The sequence below is a fragment of the Oncorhynchus clarkii genome, unplaced genomic scaffold (genome assembly GCF_045791955.1).
Source record: "Oncorhynchus clarkii lewisi isolate Uvic-CL-2024 unplaced genomic scaffold, UVic_Ocla_1.0 unplaced_contig_10953_pilon_pilon, whole genome shotgun sequence".
NCBI lineage: Eukaryota > Metazoa > Chordata > Actinopteri > Salmoniformes > Salmonidae > Oncorhynchus > Oncorhynchus clarkii.
This window is the reverse complement of record NW_027261114.1, coordinates 14,398-32,500: the sequence shown is the minus strand read 5'-3', so window position 1 is coordinate 32,500 and position 18,103 is coordinate 14,398. Positions and strand designations below refer to the sequence as shown.

Sequence of the window (18,103 nt, the reverse complement as noted above, 5' to 3'; positions counted from 1 at the left end):
TTCCTGTTTTTCCAGTACAAACAATGAAACAAAATGCTAAATAAATCAAGTTTCTACTTTACCTGAATGTGAATGAGTTGTGTATTTCTCTAAAAGTGAACATGTGTTGGTTGTGTTGATGTCTTCTTCTCTCACCTATCACTCTGTTTTAGGTTAAAGACGCTGGCTAGGACATCTACAGCTCTCTCTCTCTCTCTCTCTCTCTCTCTCTCTCTCTGTGGGTGGGTGGATGTGTAATTGATTACACCAAATAAAATATTTGGATGCACTTCCCCTGCTCTCTTTACATAAATCTACTTTTTAATAACTCAAATGGCAATGGTACCAACAACTCTCCCTGCACTCTGGCAGTATTTTATCTGAGTGGAGACAAGATGACACACAGCATGATTTACTGTGATTAGATAGACAAGGGCAGAGATACCATCACAATCCCACAGTCGTTGAGAACAGATGTGGTGTGTGTGGGGGGGATGCGAGGTTGTGATGGATACTCTTGAACTAACAGAGATCATTGTTGTTTTGTTTCTATATTTTGTCACGTAGGAAGTGATTGTCACAGACCAAGGAGAATTTGCTTTGATTTTATACTAAATTTGAGCATATTAAAACAGATCAGATGATTGCTCACAAAATTATGAAATCATGTAAATACGAAAATATCAGTTTAAGCCTTACATTTAGCTGTATTTTTAATGAATGAATTGCCCATGCGTGTCCCCAATAATCACAATTTCCTCTACAGTGGCTGAAGCAGTGCCAGAAGAGGGCCAGTGGGTCCCCATGGGGCCTCCAGTCTTCAACAGCACCATGGCTGAGACAAGGATTCAGCGCATGACTGAGTGAGTATGAGAACCTCTCCTTTCACCTGACTTCACATTTGATTTGATTTGATTTCTTTAAGTGACGATAAACTCAAAAGTATTTATTAACTCTGAACAATGATGTTAATTATCTCGTGAAAAGCCTAACTTGTGATCAGAAACTACAACACTGTATATTCACTTCAGCTAAAGAGCGGGCTAACTTCATTTCCATCCCTGCACATACTGGCAACAGCAAACTTTAAAATGTTCAATACACTCAGCATTGAAGTTTTAAATGAAAGTAGGATGTATCTCACCTCCAGGCAGAGTCTGTTTCCCTGTCTGCCTGTGGCCTCTCTATCCATCCACCCTCTTGTTGTCCTATCCATCGATCTTTGCTGCACATCAATATGGATATCACATCAGCCTGGTGTAGCTGTGGGAGAGGGGCCCATCCCTCTGCTGTCTGCCCAGTGAGGTGGATGTGTGATAGGGTGAGAAGGGGAGTGGCAGGGCCTGACGGTGCTGCTGGCCCAGGGGCCCAAACCTCACCTCTATTCCACAACACTACTCTCCAGTACAGACAGCTCTCTGGACTACAGACTGACTGACTGACTGACTGACTGACTGACTGACTGACTGACTGACAGACAGACAGACAGACAGACAGACAGAATAAATACATAACTGTAAGTGAAGTGATGGGTTTGGAGTTTGGGCTAAGTGAAGTGATGGGTTTGGAGTTTGGGCTAAGTGAAGTGATGGGTTTGGAGTTTGGGCTAAGTGAAGTGATGGGGATTGGAGTTTGGGCTAAGTGAAGTGATGGGGATTGGAGTTTGGGCTAAGTGAAGTGATGGGGTTTGGAGTTTGGGCTAAGTGAAGTAATGGGGTTTGGAGTTTGGGCTAAGTGAAGTGATGGGTTTGGAGTTTGGGCTAAGTGAAGTGATGGGGGTTGGAGTTTGGGCTAAGTGAAGTGATGGGTTTGGAGTTTGGGCTAAGTGAAGTGATGGGGTTTGGAGTTTGGGCTAATTGAAGTGATGGGGTTTGGAGTTTGGGCTAAGTGAAGTGATGGGTTTGGAGTTTGGGCTAAGTGAAGTGATGGGTTTGGAGTTTGGGCTAAGTGAAGTGATGGGGTTTGGAGTTTGGGCTAAGTGAAGTAATGGGGTTTGGAGTTTGGGCTAAGTGAAGTGATGGGTTTGGAGTTTGGGCTAAGTGAAGTGATGGGTTTGGAGTTTGGGCTAAGTGAAGTGATGGGTTTGGAGTTTGGGCTAAGTGAAGTGATGGGTTTGGAGGTTGGGCTAAGGGAAGTGATGGGTTTGGAGTTTGGGCTAAGTGAAGTGATGGGTTTGGAGGTTGGGCTAAGGGAAGTGATGGGTTTGGAGTTTGGGCTAAGTGAAGTGATGGGTTTGGAGTTTGGGGTAAGTGAAGTGATGGGTTTGGAGGTTGGGCTAAGGGAAGTGATGGGTTTGGAGTTTGGGCTAAGTGAAGTGATGGGTTTGGAGTTTGGGGTAAGTGAAGTGATGGGTTTGGAGGTTGGGCTAAGGGAAGTGATGGGTTTGGAGTTTGGGCTAAGTGAAGTGATGGGTTTGGAGTTTGGGCTAAGTGAAGTGATGGGTTTGGAGTTTGGGCTAAGTGAAGTGATGGGGTTTGGAGTTTGGGCTAAGTGAAGTGATGGGTTTGGAGTTTGGGCTAAGTGAAGTGATGGGTTTGGAGTTTGGGCTAAGTGAAGTGATGGGTTTGGAGGTTGGGCTAAGGGAAGTGATGGGTTTGGAGTTTGGGCTAAGTGAAGCTGCAAGAGGCTGTTACCTGGAAAACACAGCCCCACTCGTCAAGCAGGACACACTTTCCTTTTCACACAGCGACAGTAGTATTCTGTTAAACACACACACACACAGTGTGAGTTCTCAGCTCCATGCTCCCATGATGAGACTGGTGTATTAATAACAGAAGCCCAATTCCTGTGGGAGAGAGAATTAGACCCTGTCAGATCCCTCAGAGCTGCCGCTTCATAAAGGCCCAGGAATAAGAGGGGGGTGGAGGGAGCGAGGATGAAGGGAGGGGAAGGAGGGAGGACAGGAGAACAGGTAGCAATTTACAGCAACAGAATCTGTCACCACGGCTCTCTTGGCTCCAGGATGTTTGATTGTACCTCTCATCTAAACGCAGGCTTAAGCCCACTGTGTCTGACTCTGTGTACATGAGAACCTTTGGGAACCTGCTCAAAGCAAACCCCCCTCAATCTAATGTTCTGTTCATCATTGGAACAATCCTATTCTGGTGTTATGGGAAATGTTTATACCTATCAAGTCAATGTACTAGCACAGTAAGCAAATAAAACGTTTTGCAATTTACAACAACAGATAGCTGGGTTGTCATGAGCTGCCATGGCCTGTTATGACAGCATTATGTTGTGATAGATGTTCAGTAAGAGGCCTTTATTACGGTGAAGGGAATCCATCAGGCTCACCGTCTTAGACTTCCTCTGTCTGTTGTTAAGTGCTGCAGAAGGGGGCCATTTCTTGATTGCTGAATAGAGAGGTAAGCTTTGATGCTGATGCAAGAGTTTCTGTTGGGTTGTTTTGGTGGAGGAGGAGGAGGAGGAGGGATGCTGATTAGCGCCACTTACTGTGTGTGTTAGAGAGAGAACGAGAGAACGAGAGGGGAGAACGAGAGAGAGAACAAGAGGAAGAGAACGAGAGGGAGCGAGAGAAAGAAAGAGATACAGAGAACGAGAACAAAAGAACGGAAGAGAAAGAGAGTGTGTTTGATTGAGTATGCATCATTGACTGACAACATAAACACATGCACATGCACACACACCATTAGTCACATTTTTGAGGGCTCTTCACTTTCAGATATATACCACATTTATTAAACATGTACTGAGAACATGCTCATCCATAGCCCTCCCCAGCTCCTCAAGGGGCTATTTACAATCATTTTGTACTATTCAATATTTGGGCTCCGATTTTTGTTATTCATCATAGTCAAAATGTTGCATATTTAAATTTGTGTATAGAAAATAACAACTCTGTAGAGAGGAAATAGGTCCCCGCTTGTTTACAAATGTAGGAGCCAAAGTTGTGTCTCAATGTAGGGACTGTAAAGGTCAACTGAAGAGGAGGAGATGGAGGAGTGAGGAGGAGAGAGAGGGAGAAGGAGATGGAGGAGAGAGGAGGAGTGAGAGGGGGAGAAGGAGATGGAGGAGCGAGGAGGAGAGAGAGAGGGAGAAGGAGATGGTGGAGAGAGGAGGAGAGAGAGAGGGAGAAGGAGATGGTGGAGAGAGGAGGAGAGAGAGGGGGAGAAGGAGATGGTGGAGAGAGGAGGAGAGAGAGAGGGAGAAGGAGATGGTGGAGGAGGAGAGAGAGAGTGATAAGGAGATGGTGGAGAGAGGAGGAACGAGGAGGAGAGAGAGGGAGAAGGAGATGGTGGATAGAGGAGGAGCGCAGAGGAGAGAGGGAGAAGGAGATGGAGGAGAGAGGAGGAGAGAGAGGGGGAGAAGGAGATGGAGGAGAGAGGAGGAGAGAGAGGGGGAGAAGGAGATGGAGGAGCGAGGAGAGAGAGAGGGAGAAGGAGATGGTGGAGAGAGGAGGAGAGAGGAGGAGAGAGAGAGGGAAAAGGAGATGGCGGAGAGAGGAGGAGAGAGAGGGAGAAGGAGTAGGAGATGGAAAAGAGAGGAGGAGAGAGAGAGGGAGAAGGAGATGGTGTAGAGAGGAGGAGCGAGGAGGAGAGAGAGGGAGAAGGAGATGTTGGAGCGAGGAGGAGAGAGAGGGAGAAGGAGATGGTGGAGAGAGGAGGAGAGTGAGAGGGAGAATGAGATGGTGGAGAGAGGAGGAGTGAGGAGGAGAGAGAGGAAGAAGGAGATGGTGGAGTGAGGAGGGGAGAGAGAGGGAGATGGTGGAGAGAGGAGGAGAGAGGAGGAGACAGATGGTGGAGAGAGGGAGAAGAAGTTGGAGGAGCGAGGAGGAGAGAGAGGGAGATGAGGGAGAGAGGGAGAAGGAGATGGTGGAAAGAAGAGGAGTGCGGAGGAGAGAGGGAGAAGGAGATGGTGGAAAGAGGAGGAGCGCGGAGGAGAGAGGGAGAAGGAGATGGTGGAAAGAGGAGGAGAGAGAGAGGGAGAAGGAGATGGTGGAGAGAGGAGGAGAGAGAGAGGGAGAAGGAGATGGTGGAGAGAGGAGGAGAGAGAGAGGGAGAAGGAGATGGTGGAGAGAGGAGGAGAGAGAGGGAGAAGGAGATGGTGGAGAGAGGAGGAGAGAGGAGGAGAGAGAGGGAGAAGGAGATGGTGGAAAGAGGAGGAGAGAGAGAGGGAGAAGGAGATGGTGGATAGAGGAGGAGAGAAAGAGGGAGAAGGAGATGGTGGAGAGAGGAGGAGAGAGAGAGGGAGAAGGAGATGGTGGAGAGAGTAGGAGAGAGAGAGAGAGAAGGAGATGGTGGAAAGAGGAGGAGAGAGAGGGAGAAGGAGATGGTGGAGAGAGGAACAGAGAGGAGGAGAGAGAGGGAGAAGGAGATGGTGGAAAGAGGAGCTCAGAGGAGAGAGGGGGAAGGAGATGGTGGAAAGAGGAGGAGAGAGAGAGGGAGAAGAAGATGGTGGAGAGAGGAGGAGAGAGAGAGGGAGAAGGAGATGGTGGAGAGAGGAGGAGTGAGGAGGAGAGAGATGGAGATGGAAGAGAGAGGAGGAGAGAGAGAGGGAGAAGGAGATGGTGGAGAGAGGAGGAGCGAGGAGGAGAGAGAGGGAGAAGGAGATGGTGGAGAGGGACCAAAATAATCTACTCTGTAGTAAAGATGTCTGCTATCACAGAGCCTCAAAAATGGAATTACATTATAAAGTTCCATCAATCGCAAACAATCAGATGAATTAGATTATACAGTTCCATCAATCGTAAACGATCAGATGAGTTGTGGGTATGACAACTCATGCAGGGAGTTGGTGTGTACGCAATACGCATGGCCCCTCTCTTATCATCAGTCTTACAGTGGAGACCCTGCTGACACAGTGCAGACCCTGCTGACACAGTGGAGACCCTGTTGACACAGTGGAGACCCTGCTGACACAGTGGAGACCCTGCTGACACACTGGAGACCCTGCTGACACAGTGGAGACCCTGTTGACACAGTGCAGACCCTGCTGACACAGTGGAGACCCTGCTGACACAGTGCAGACCCTGCTGACACAGTGGAGACCCTGTTGACACAGTGGAGACCCTGCTGACACAGTGCAGACCCTGTTGACACAGTGGAGACCCTGTTGACACAGTGGAGACCCTGCTGACACAGTGCAGACCCTGCTGACACAGTGCAGACCCTGCTGACACAGTGGAGACCCTGTTGACACAGTGCAGACCCTGCTGACACAGTGCAGACCCTGCTGACACAGTGGAGACCCTGTTGACACAGTGGAGACCCTGCTGACACAGTGGAGACCCTGCTGACACAGTGGAGACCCTGTTGACACAGTGGAGACCCTGTTGACACAGTGGAGACCCTGTTGACACAGTGGAGACCCTGCTGACACAGTGCAGACCCTGCTGACACAGTGCAGACCCTGCTGACACAGTGCAGACCCCGTTGACACAGTGGAGACCCCGCTGACACAGTGGAGACCCTGCTGACACAGTGGTAGCTGCCACCTCTAGAGTGAAAGTTCTGCCTCGTGGAGACAGTCACCGTTCAGAGGGTGACACTCACTTCATCTTGACTGGAGGAAGATTTGGAATTTGTCCACCTGCTCACTGCCGTGTCTCAGAATGCCTGCCCCAAAAATCATATAAAGAGAGGCCCAGTTCAGTCTATACAAGACACTTCTGTTAAGAGAAAGAGGGGAGAGAGAGAGGGAGAGACTCTAACACTCACTAGGCTCCCTTGTGCCTCTGCAACAATACCTCAGAGAGGACTATCAATCCTCTCACAATCCTAGCTGTTTCTATCTTATATCTGTTCCATAGGAAGCCTCAAGCCAGAGATGACTTAGAATGGAATTATAATAATGAGACAGCATTTGCTAGGCCTGCATATTCTCTCTAAGAAAAAGACAAAGCTAAATTACACATTTATTGCTAAACTTAACTTCAGCCTTCTGAGGACACTTATAATGTTAAGAAGGATGGATAGCTCTGGAATTTCATCTGTTGCTACAGACTTATAGCCCCATCTGTTGCTACAGACTCTGCTGATTGAGAACCTCTCTGTTGATTGAGAACCTCTCTGTTGATTGAGAACCTCTCTGCTGATTGAGAACCTCTCTGTTGATTGAGAACCTCTCTGCTGATTGAGAACCTCTCTGTTGATTGAGAACCTCTCTGCTGATTGAGAACCTCTCTGCTGATTGAGAACCTCTCTGCTGACTGAGAACCTCTCTGCTGATTGAGAACCTCTCTGCTGATTGAGAACCTCTCTGCTGACTGAGGACCTCTGCTGATTGAGAACCTCTCTGCTGATTGAGAACCTCTCTGCTGATTGAGAACCTCTCTGCTGATTGAGAACCTCTCTGCTGATTGAGAACCTCTCTGCTGACTGAGGACCTCTGCTGATTGAGGACCTCTCTGCTGATTGAGAACCTCTCTGCTGATTGAGAACCTCTCTGCTGACTGAGAACCTCTCTGCTGATTGAGGACTTCTCTGCTGATTGAGGACCTCTCTGCTGATTGAGAACCTCTCTGCTGATTGAGAACCTCTCTGCTGACTGAGAACCTCTCTGCTGATTGAGAACCTCTCTGCTGATTGAGAACCTCTCTGCTGATTGAGAACCTCTCTGCTGACTGAGAACCTCTCTGCTGACTGAGGACCTCTCTGCTGATTGAGAACCTCTACTGATTGAGAACCTCTCTGCTGATTGAGAACCTCTCTGCTGATTGAGAACCTCTCTGCTGATTGAGAACCTCTCTGCTGACTGAGAACCTCTCTGCTGATTGAGGACCTCTCTGCTGATTGAGGACCTCTCTGCTGACTGAGAACCTCTCTGCTGATTGAGGACCTCTCTGCTGATTGAGGACCTCTCTGCTGATTGAGGACCTCTCTGCTGGTTGAGAACCTCTCTGCTGATTGAGAACCTCTCTGCTGATTGAGGACCTCTCTGCTGATTGAGAACCTCTGCTGATTGAGGACCTCTCTGCTGATTGAGGAACTCTCTGCTGATTGAGGAACTCTCTGCTGATTGAGAACCTCTCTGCTGATTGAGGACCTCTCTGCTGATTGAGAACCTCTCTGCTGATTGAGGACCTCTCTGCTGATTGAGAACCTCTGCTGATTGAGGACCTCTCTGCTGATTGAGGACCTCTTTGCTGATTGAGGAACTCTCTGCTGATTGAGAACCTCTCTGCTGATTGAGAACCTCTCTGCTGATTGAGGACCTCTCTGCTGATTGAGAACCTCTGCTGATTGAGAACCTCTGCTGATTGAGGACCTCTTTGCTGATTGAGGAACTCTCTGCTGATTGAGAACCTCTCTGCTGATTGAGGACCTCTCTGCTGATTGAGGACCTCTGCTGATTGAGAACCTCTCTGCTGATTGAGAACCTCTCTGCTGATTGAGGACCTCTCTGCTGATTGAGGACCTCTCTGCTGATTGAGGACCTCTCTGTCGAGGAATGTGATTATTTTCCTTCAGTGTGTTTTGTATTTTTGTATTCTCTTGAACTTTTTAAAGCTGTTTATTTTGTATTTTCTAGTGTACAAATTGTGTATAATTGTAAGATGCAGGGTTCCCTTCTGAAATAGTTCTGAAACTATGGCCAACCAAACACATTTTTGTTGATCTGAAGCTTTGTCTGAGGCCCCAGGGTCATCTCCAAGATCACTATAGACGAAAATACCATATAGCCCCAAATGTGATGGTACTTTTAGGTGAAAATGAACTACGCTTCTGGGCTTTCCTCTCTCCCAGACAACCCCAGAACATCCATAAAGTCAAATCTGAGATCCTAATGGTTAATTTCTCTGGGATAGAGGTTTCACCAGATTTATAGACCTGATAGGACCATTATCAGATAACTGGACAAACCAAAGTACTCCAGAAATAGTATCTGGTAAAAGGCGTCCAGGGAAGTCAGGAAGGATCAGATGTATTTTCTAAATGTCCGTTTTCTCTGACTGTGACGTCTCCAGAAAACAATGCAGTGAATCTCAACAGATCTCAATAGAGACTTGACAGTTGTCCCATGACAACCCAGTACTATGTGCTCTGGGCATTAGAAACGGTTCATTTAGTGTCTGATGTGTTGGACTGTTGGAGTTGTGTTGTCTCCTAGTGGAAGATGTGGACTTTGGTATATGATACCAGGAGTTTCTTGGGCCCACATCCTCGTCAAATTCACGAGGCCCGCCCCAATGGACCTGCTCTTTTCCTGCTGCCAGCTCCATGGCAACGGAACACCCACTGATGACAGCACACACAGACACTTAGACAGCTTAGCACTGGCTAGTGACACTGTATGTCTCAATGTGATGAAATAACTATGTTTTTTTCCATTCTATTGGACAGACATGTATAGTAATACTCTATCTCTCACAGCATCCATTATGCATTATGTGAAAGCATACAGGGACAAATGGACTACTCTTGTTGCTAACGGGTACAAGAGTGGTCTATTTGTGGTCTTGTGTGGCTCTGTTGATAGAGCATGGAGCTTGCAATGCCAGGGTTGTGGGTAAATTCCACGGGGGAACCGTACGAACTGCCTCCTGTAATCACATCAAATCACTCTACACAGAGAGCATGTTATGAGAGCCGGGACAACATTTAAACTGTCAAAATGTCAGCCAATGTCAGGCTGATGAGTGTGATTAGTGGACAGAGTTGACACCCGGTCTCTCTCCCTGTGTCTGTCCCAGGTCAGTGTCCCGTCGGCTGGGTCTAACCGTCTTCCAGAGGGTGTATACCTACCTGAAGGGAGCCAGGGAGAGGCAGGAGGATGAGGGGAGCATCAGACAGGCCCTCAGCAGCCTGGTGGAGAGGCCCAGTGATGGCTTTGAAGTGGACCAACTACTGTACTACGAAGAGCAGCTCCAGGGAGCCAGAGAGGGAGCCAGAGAGGGAGCCGGAGAGGGAGCCGGAGAGGGAGCCGGAGAGGGAGCCGGAGAGGGAGCCCGGTGAAAAACATGTCTGACACTGACTAACCTGCGATCATGTTGCCTATCCAAGCATTTCAGAAAGAGCACATCTTGTTGCTCTCCAGGACCAGGGTTGGGGACCTAGTAGATCAACATAGATGACAGACATTTACTTCATGATAGACCAGGGTTGGTGACCTAGTAGATCAACAGAGATGACAGACATTTACTTCATGATAGACCAGGGTTGGTGACCTAGTAGATCAACAGAGATGACAGACATTTACTTCATGATAGACCAGGGTTGGTGACCTAGTAGATCAACAGAGATGACAGACATTTACTTCATGATAGACCAGGGTTGGTGACCTAGTAGATCAACAGAGATGACAGACATTTACTTCATAATAGACCAGGGTTGGTGACCTAGTAGATCAACAGAGATGAGAGACATTTACTTCATGATAGACCAGGGTTGGTGACCTAGTAGATCAACAGAGATGAGAGACATTTACTTCATGATAGACCAGGGTTGGTGACCTAGTAGATCAACAGAGATGAGAGACATTTACTTCATGATAGACCAGGGTTGGTGATCTAGTAGATCAACAGAGATGAGACATTTACTTCATGATAGACCAGGGTTGGTGACCTAGTAGATCAACAGAGATGAGAGACATTTACTTCATGATAGACCAGGGTTGGTGACCTAGTAGATCAACAGAGATGAGAGACATTTACTTCATGATAGACCAGGGTTGGTGACCTAGTAGATCAACAGAGATGAGAGACATTTACTTCATGATAGACCAGGGTTGGTGATCTAGTAGATCAACAGAGATGAGACATTTACTTCATGATAGACCAGGGTTGGTGACCTAGTAGATCAACAGAGATGAGAGACATTTACTTCATGATAGACCAGGGTTGGTGATCTAGTAGATCAACAGAGATGAGAGACATTTACTTCATGATAGACCAGGGTTGGTGACCTAGTTGATCAACAGAGATGAGAGACATTTACTTCATGATAGACCAGGGTTGGTGACCTAGTAGATCAACAGAGATGAGAGACATTTACTTCATGATAGACCAGGGTTGGTGACCTAGTAGATCAGTGATAGAGATGAGAGACATTTACTTCATGATAGGGGTTGGTGACCTAGTTGATCAACAGAGATAGTAGATCAACAGAGATGAGACATTTACTTCATGATAGACCAGGGTTGGTGACCTAGTAGATCAACAGAGATGAGAGACATTTACTTCATGATAGACCAGGGTTGGTGATAGAGATGAGAGACATTTACTTCATGATAGACCAGGGTTGGTGACCTAGTTGATCAACAGAGATGAGAGACATTTACTTCATGATAGACCAGGGTTGGTGACCTAGTAGATCAACAGAGATGAGAGACATTTACTTCATGATAGACCAGGGTTGGTGACCTAGTAGATCAACAGAGATGAGAGACATTTACTTCATGATAGACCAGGGTTGGTGACCTAGTAGATCAACAGAGATGAGAGACATTTACTTCATGATAGACCAGGGTTGGTGACCTAGTAGATCAACAGAGATGAGAGACATTTACTTCATGATAGACCAGGGTTGGTGACCTAGTTGATCAACAGAGATGAGAGACATTTACTTCATGATAGACCAGGGTTGGTGATCTAGTAGATCAACAGAGATGACAGACATTTACTTCATGATAGACCAGGGTTGGTGATCTAGTAGATCAACAGAGATGAGAGACATTTACTTCATGATAGACCAGGGTTGGTGACCTAGTAGATCAACAGAGATGACAGACATTTACTTCATGATAGACCAGGGTTGGTGACCTAGTAGATCAACAGAGATGAGAGACATTTACTTCATGATAGACCAGGGTTGGTGACCTAGTAGATCAACAGAGATGACAGACATTTACTTCATGATAGACCAGGGTTGGTGACCTAGTAGATCAACAGAGATGAGAGACATTTACTTCATGATAGACCAGGGTTGGTAACCTAGTAGATCAACAGAGATGACAGACATTTACTTCATGATAGACCAGGGTTGGTGACCTAGTAGATCAACAGAGATGACAGACATTTACTTCATGATAGACCAGGGTTGGTAACCTAGTAGATCAACAGAGATGACAGACATTTACTTCATGATAGACCAGGGTTGGTGACCTAGTAGATCAACAGAGATGAGAGACATTTACTTCATGATAGACCAGGGTTGGTGACCTAGTAGATCAACAGAGATGAGAGACATTTACTTCATGATAGACCAGGGTTGGTGACCTAGTAGATCAACAGAGATGACAGACATTTACTTCATGATAGACCAGGGTTGGTGACCTAGTAGATCAACAGAGATGACAGACATTTACTTCATGATAGACCAGGGTTGGTGACCTAGTAGATCAACAGAGATGACAGACATTTACTTCATGATAGACCAGGGTTGGTGACCTAGTAGATCAACAGAGATGATAGACATTTACTTCATGATAGACCAGGGTTGGTGACCTAGTAGATCAACAGAGATGAGAGACATTTACTTCATGATAGACCAGGGTTGGTGACCTAGTAGATCAACAGAGATGACAGACATTTACTTCATGATAGACCAGGGTTGGTGACCTAGTAGATCAACAGAGATGAGAGACATTTACTTCATGATAGACCAGGGTTGGTGACCTAGTAGATCAACAGAGATGAGAGACATTTACTTCATGATAGACCAGGGTTGGTGACCTAGTAGATCAACAGAGATGAGAGACATTTACTTCATGATAGACCAGGGTTGGTGACCTAGTAGATCAACAGAGATGAGAGACATTTACTTCATGATAGACCAGGGTTGGTGACCTAGTAGATCAACAGAGATGACAGACATTTACTTCATGATAGACCAGGGTTGGTGACCTAGTAGATCAACAGAGATGACAGACATTTACTTCATGATAGACCAGGGTTGGTGACCTAGTAGATCAACAGAGATGAGAGACATTTACTTCATGATAGACCAGGGTTGGTGACCTAGTAGATCAACAGAGATGACAGACATTTACTTCATGATAGACCAGGGTTGGTGACCTAGTAGATCAACAGAGATGACAGACATTTACTTCATGATAGTTATTTTCTTTTTGTTCTTCCTGTCATTTCCATCTAGAAGAACAAGAAATTCAATTCAATCAATATTGAATATTAGTGCATAGATTTTGGGCTAGTTTCTATCAGAATAACATAGTGGTTGTTTTTGTGGTGTTAAAGGGGGAACTGCGTTAGAGCTGTCAAAAATCCACAAGCGGCTCATTTCGTTAGCTTGATATGACAATTTATTGCAACAAAAGCACCTGACTTTATAAACCGACAAATCCCATGCAGCAACGTTATAAGTTCATGCAGCAACGTTCAAACATTCAAAAGCATGATGTTCAGTTGTGTACACCTCGATTGGACAGATAGGCTATTATATAACCCCATCCAAATGAACATGAAAACTATCAGGTATGAAGGTAAGACTCAGGCAAAAGACAGGTCAAGGCAGGCAGGGGTCAGTAAACCAGAAATGGGGCAACGGTACCGGACGGCAGGCAGGCTCAGGGTCAGGGTAGGCAGGGGTCAGTAAACCAGAGGTGGGACAACGGTACCGGACGGCAGGCAGGCTCAGGGTCAGGGTAGGCAGGGGTCAGTAAACCAGAGGTGGGGCAACGGTACCGGACGGCAGGTAGGCTCAGGGTCAGGGTAGGCAGGGGTCAGTAAACCAGAGGTGTGGCAACGGTACCGGACGGCAGGCAGGCTCAGGGTCAGGGTAGGCAGGGGTCAGTAAACCAGAGGTGGGACAACGGTACCGGACGGCAGGCAGGCTCAGGGTCAGGGTAGGCAGGGGTCAGTAAACCAGAGGTGGGGCAACGGTACCGGACGGCAGGCAGGCTCAGGGTCAGGCAGAGTGGTCAGGCAGGTGGGCTCAGAGTCAGGGTAGGCAGGGGTCAAAACCAGGAGGGTGAGAAAAAGAGAGACTGGGTGTCACGTTCTGACCATAGTTATTTTGTGTTGTCCTTGTTTTAGTGTTGGTCAGGACGTGAGCTGGGTGGGCATTCTATGTTGTGTGTCTTGTTTGTCTATTTCTATGTTTGGCCTGATATGGTTCTGAATCAGAGGCAGATGTTAGTCATTTTCTCTGATTGGGAACCATATTTAGGTAGCTTGTTTTGTGTTGGGATTTGTGGGTGGTTGTTTCTTGTCTTTGTGTCTATGCACCAGATAAGACTGTGTTCGGTTTTCACATTTATTGTTTTGTAGTTAGTTCATGTTAAGTGTCTTATTAAAGAACATTAATTCCAACCACGCTGCGTTTTGGTCCGCCTTTCCTTCCCAGGAAGAAAGCCGTTACACTGGGAAAGGCAGGAGTTGAGAATAAAAACGCTGGTTGACTTGACAAACAAGACGAACTGGCAACAGGCAAACAGAGAACACAGGTATAAATTCATGGCGGATAATGGGAACGACACCTGGAGGGTGTTGGAGACAATTACAAAGACAGGTGAAACAGATCAGGGTGTGACAAAAACATGCATTAGCCGACACTCTCTATCGCCGTTTTGAACTTCTAAGGCGGTAGGGATAATAAGGAGGGGAGTGGTTTGTTACACACAAGAGCAACCGCTCACCTATTGGTCAGCTCATACAGCAGTTACACCTCCAACACCGCCAAAACATCTGCTATGCAGGTGTTTGCCAACGCAGGTTAACACTCAATCTGATTGAATCGGGACCTTACTTTCATCAGCAGTGCTCAGCAGTTTGATATTAGCTTTATTAATGTAATGGCAAGGAGTATTTTGGTTGAATGCATTCAGTTGTGCAACTGACTAGGTTTCCGATTTCCCTTTCCCTATTTGATCTATCAGATGAATACGTTCTCTCTCTGTGTGTGTGTGTGTGCTCATGTGTATATTCCAACCTTTCATCTCCACACTTTGTGTTTTTTTTTTTTTTTTGCTCTTTCATGTGAACCAGGAAACTCTCAGGAGTTCCCATAGTAACACCATATTAGTCTTGATCATCAAGCTGATGTTTTCGTTGTGTGGTTTCGTCAAAATATGCTCCAAGATATGGAGACCAAAAATATCTTAACAATCACATAAATATGGGAATGATTTATGTTACCTGTCTGTATGTTCACAAAGCATACATGACACATCATAAACATGACATAACTATGAATTATGCTTCGCAGCTCTGTAATTCTCCAGAAATGGGATTACTGTAACTCTGTAAACTCATTAGAGACTATTGACTGTTTGATGACAACCATGGAGAGAGTTCTTGTTCTTTCTCATCTCATATAATTCCCATTTCAGACACATATAGAATAATGGCTTCAATAAGAGGTGGTATTGATTAATCTGGGTGTGCATAGCTACTCTTGCCCCTGGGCTGAAGACAGACCTGATTTCTGTACGGGCCTCTCCTCTCCAACATCAATAGTAATACTATTAGCATAATCTCTTATCTCTCCAAGGAACTGCACAGAATGTATGAATATTGGCCATTAAAAGTAAATGACTTCTGAAGACAGTCATTGCCTGGTGCTCTGACATCCTTTTAGATGTCTCTGTACTACAGACAGCCTTTTGCTTGACAATAAAGCATTTATGAAAATCTGGAGTTTGAGCACCAGTCTTTGATGTGAACTTTTAAGGACATGAAATATACAAGAAGTCGTCAAGTCAAAGTGTAGCTACTAGACACTGTAGGAAAAACACAGATACAGTGAAAAGAGAGAAGCTTCTGCCTGTCTGCCAGTATGGATTCTCTGTTATCTCTGTTGTTATCTCTGTTGTACAGTCAACTCCTGGCTCGGATCTGAGGAAGGCCCGGCACGTCGGGGGGAGATGGGAGATCAAACTCCTGTTATCTCTGTTGTACAGTCAACTCCTGGCTCGGATCTGAGGAAGGCCCGGCACGACGGGGGGAGATGGGAGATCAAACTCCTGTTATCTCTGTTGTACAGTCAACTCCTGGCTCGGATCTGAGGAAGGCCCGGCACGACGGGGGGAGATGGGAGATCAAACTCCAGATATGCTTCTCAGCTTCAATCTTCACGACAAACCAGATAACATGACATCAAATGTGTTTGTTGTAAGTTGAACAGTTTAACTGAGGAGCGATGGTGAACAACCAACAAACATTTCACCAACATCTCAATCAGATTCTCAGATTCTCACATCTTACCATGATTGAACAATATTTCAGACTCACAATTAAGAAAACGCAATATACTTATTTGATTGGTTCTTACAGCTTGTTTCATTTTTGACACAAGATGTTTTATCCAAGGTGGAACATCAACAGGGAAAAGGTAATCAACACACATAGGGGAAGAGCAGGATGTCATGCTGATTGGAGGTATCTTGGGGGATTTAGGATTGTGATTGGAGGAAGAGCAGGTGTAATGTTGGTATCTTGGGGGAATTTGGATGGTGATTTGGTGAAGAGAGAGATGGAATGCTGATTGGAGGTATCTTGGGGGAATTTGGATGGTGATTTGGTGAAGAGAGAGATGGAATGCTGATTTGAGGTATCTTGGGGGATTTGGGATTGTGATTGGAGGAAGATCCGGATGTAACGCTCATTGGAGGTATCTTGGGGGATTTGGGATCATGATTGGGGGAATAGCGAGATGTATTGCTGATTGGCAGTATCTTGGGGGATTTGGGATCGTGATTGGGTGAATCATTCACACCAGAGGTAGTTGTAGCTATAGGATGAACATGGTGGACGATCCCTATAAGAGACCAATATCACAACCTTATTGCTGCTGTGCCTTGATAGAACCTTTAGGGGCTGATAGGTGGAGACCAACACCACAACCTTATTGCTGCTGTGCCTTGATGGAGTCTTTAGGAACAGATAGGTGGAGACCAACACCACAACCTTATTGCTGCTGTGCCTTGATGGAACCTTTAGGAACAGATAGGTGGAGACCAACATCACAACCTTATTGCTGCTGTGCCTTGATGGAGTCTTTAGGGACAGATAGGTGGAGACCAACACCACAACCCTATTGCTGCTGTGCCTTGATGGAACCTTTAGGGACAGATAGATGGAGACCAACATCACAACCTTATCGCTGCTGTGCCTTGATGGAACCTTTAGGAACAGATAGGTGGAGACCAACATTACAACCTTATTGCTGCTGTGCCTTGATGGAACCTTTAGGGGCTGATAGGTGGAGACCAACACCACAACCTTATTGCTGCTGTGCCTTGATGGAGTCTTTAGGGACAGATAGGTGGAGACCAACACCACAACCTTATCGCTGCTGTGCCTTGATGGAACCTTTAGGGACAGATAGGTGGAGACCAACACCACAACCTTATTGCTGCTGTGCCTTGATGGAACCTTTAGGGACAGATAGGTGGAGACCAACACCACAACCTTATTGCTGCTGTGCCTTGATGGAACCTTTAGGGACAGATAGGTGGAGACCAACATCACAACCTTATCGCTGCTGTGCCTTGATGGAACCTTTAGGGACAGATAGGTGGAGACCAACATCACAACCTTATTGCTGCTGTGCCTTGATGGAACCTTTAGGGACAGATAGGTGGAGACCAACATCACTACCTTATTGCTGCTGTGCCTAGATGGAACCTTTAGGGACAGATAGGTGGAGACCAACATCACAACTTTATTGCTGCTGTGCCTTGATGGAGTCTTTAGGGACAGATAGGTGGAGACCAACACCACAACCTTATTGCTGCTGTGCCTTGATGGAGTCTTTAGGGACAGATAGGTGGAGACCAACATCACAACCTTATTGCTGCTGTGCCTTGATGGAGTCTTTAGGGACAGATAGGTGGAGACCAAAATCACAACCTTATTGCTGCTGTGCCTTGATGGAACCTTTAGGGACAGATATGTGGAGACCAAAATCACAACCTTATTGCTGCTTTGCCTTGATGGAGTCTTTAGGGACAGATAGGTGGAGACCAACACCACAACCTTATTGCTGCTGTGCCTTGATGGAACCTTTAGGGACAGATAGGTGGAGACCAACATCACAACCTTATCGCTGCTGTGCCTTGATGGAACCTTTAGGAACAGATAGGTGGAGACCAACATTACAACCTTATTGCTGCTGTGCCTTGATGGAACCTTTAGGGGCTGATAGGTGGAGACCAACACCACAACCTTATTGCTGCTGTGCCTTGATGGAGTCTTTAGGGACAGATA

General features: G+C 46.3%; 1 protein-coding gene across 1 annotated transcript in view; it reads left to right on the top strand.

Moving 5' to 3' along the window:
• The window catches only part of LOC139404904 (serine/threonine-protein kinase Nek11-like), a 97,381-nt gene extending 87,488 nt beyond the window's left edge, over positions 1–9,893 (top strand). Inside the window, exons 15-16 of the mRNA XM_071147446.1 lie at positions 746–842; positions 9,632–9,893. Of these exons, the coding sequence (XP_071003547.1) occupies positions 746–842; positions 9,632–9,893 (359 nt within the window). The remainder of the gene's footprint in view (positions 1–745; positions 843–9,631) is intronic.
• The last annotated feature ends 8,210 nt before the right edge of the window (positions 9,894–18,103 follow it).